Source organism: Arachis hypogaea, chromosome 3, assembly GCF_003086295.3.
Source record: "Arachis hypogaea cultivar Tifrunner chromosome 3, arahy.Tifrunner.gnm2.J5K5, whole genome shotgun sequence".
Classification (NCBI taxonomy): Eukaryota; Viridiplantae; Streptophyta; class Magnoliopsida; order Fabales; family Fabaceae; genus Arachis; species Arachis hypogaea.
The window spans coordinates 106128926-106130877 of record NC_092038.1 but is presented as its reverse complement, the minus strand read 5'-3'; the positions used below and the strand labels follow the sequence as shown (position 1 = coordinate 106130877).

The window sequence follows — 1952 nt, the reverse complement described above, 5'->3', positions numbered from 1 at the left end:
TCAGTTACCTGAAAAGAGATGTGGGTAGTCTTTCCACATGTCTGATTCGAGGTCCCTAGTATGTTCCTCAATACCAGCTCGACTCCAAGCTACTTTTACCAATGATACTTTCTTTCCACGCAATCGTTTAACGCTGGTGTCATCAATTCTTACCGGAATTACTGGAAGTGTTAGAACTCCTCTTATTTGAATCGGTTTTGGTTCCAGAACATGACTCGCATCAGGAGTATACTCCCAAAGCTGTGATATATAAAGCACATCATGCAAGTTCAAAAGATAAGGCGGTAAAGTAATTCTATAAGCTATCGGTCCAATTCTTCTCAGGATCTCAAACGGTCCAATATAATGGGGATTCAGTTTCTTAGTCTTAATAGCTCTTCTTCCTTCAGTGGTTGGTATAACCTTCAGAAAGACATGCTCCCCTTCTTCAAATTCCAAAGGCTTTCTCCTTAGATCAACATAACTCTTTTGACGGCTCTGGGCTATAAGCATTCGGCTACGAATCTTCTTTATTTGCTCAGTAGTTTCAGTTATCATCTCAGGCCCTAGTAAACTTCTTTCTCTAGTTTCATACCAACATAGCGAGGATTGACATTTTCTGCCATACAGAGCCTCATATAGAGCCATTCCGATGCTTGCATGGTAGCTATTATTATAAGAAAACTCCACTAATGGCATATATCAATCCCAGCTCGCCGGCTAGTCCAAAACACAAGCCCTTAGCATATCCTCCAAGGTCTGGATAGTTCTCTCTAATTGACCATCCGTCTAGCACAATGATCCGGTTCTTGAACCTCCACAAACCATCCTGATCTTCTGACACTCTCCACTATTTTTCCTGTTCAACTGCTGGTAATACCTTACGTAATGCTTCACTATCTCGATGAGCCTTCAGAAGTTCTGATTTAAAATAACTTGAAATCTGCAACTGACTCAAACACAGAATTCCAGATTTTTCTCTAACTCCCAAATTTAAACCTTGAAATGCCTTTAGTAACTCTTCTTCTCACAACATCATCCAAGCTGCATATAAAGACTTCTGACTCAAGGCGTCTGCCACAACGTTCGGTTTTCCTGGTTGGTAATTCAATTTGAAATCATAATCCTTCAGAATCTCCATCCAACTCCTCTGACACATATTCAACTCTTTCTACTCAAAGAGATACTTCAAATTCTTATGGTTTGAGAAAACATGAAACTTGACACCATAGAGATAGTGCCTCTAGATCTTTAGAGCAAACACAACAGCAGCAAGTTCCAAATCATGTGTCAAATAGTTCATCACATGCAGCTTTAATTGCCGTGAGGCATATGCTACAACATTCCAGTCCTGCATCAGAACGCACCCTAAACCCTTTAATGATGCATCACAGTACACTTCAAACGGTTCACTTGGTTCAGGCAATACCAACATGGGTGTAGTAGTCAACCTGTGCTTCAATGCTTAAAAACTCTCTTCACACTCCAGAGTCCAGATAAAAGGCATATCCTTCCTAGTCAACTTAGTTAAAGGTAAGGCGACCTGTGAAAATCCCTTAATGAATCTGCAATAATACCCTGCCAAACCTAGGAAACTCCTTATCTCTGTCACTGAAGTTGATCGCTGATAAACTACTATTTTATGATTTATATTATGCTCAATTGAGTGATTTCTATCAAGTCTTTGCTCACTTATTCATATAAATTGCATGGTTTTACAATTCCTTCCTTATTCCTTAATACATGTGAAAATATGTTTCCTAGACCATAAAATTATTGATTTTAATTATCCTTTATTATCATTCGATGTCGTGATCCGTGTGTTGAGTATTTTCAGGCTTTATAAGGCAGAAATGGCTTAGAGAATAGGAAGGAAACATGCAAAACTGGAAGGAACGCGCGAAAATGAAGTTTTGAAGGAAATAGCAGCAATGCGCACGCATGGACGACGCGAACAAGTGACTTGTGCAGAA

The 1952-nt window shown here is 39.4% G+C and overlaps 1 protein-coding gene across 1 annotated transcript; it reads right to left on the bottom strand.

Annotated features, from left to right (window-relative positions):
* Positions 1 to 537, bottom strand: LOC112779448 (uncharacterized). Its single transcript, XM_025823719.1, has 2 exons — positions 403 to 537; positions 1 to 240 (listed from the first exon to the last, which is right to left on the bottom strand). The coding sequence occupies exons 1-2, from the start codon at positions 535 to 537 to the stop codon at positions 1 to 3; spliced, it is 375 nt and encodes a 124-aa protein (XP_025679504.1).
* Positions 538 to 1952: the final 1415 nt, after the last annotated feature.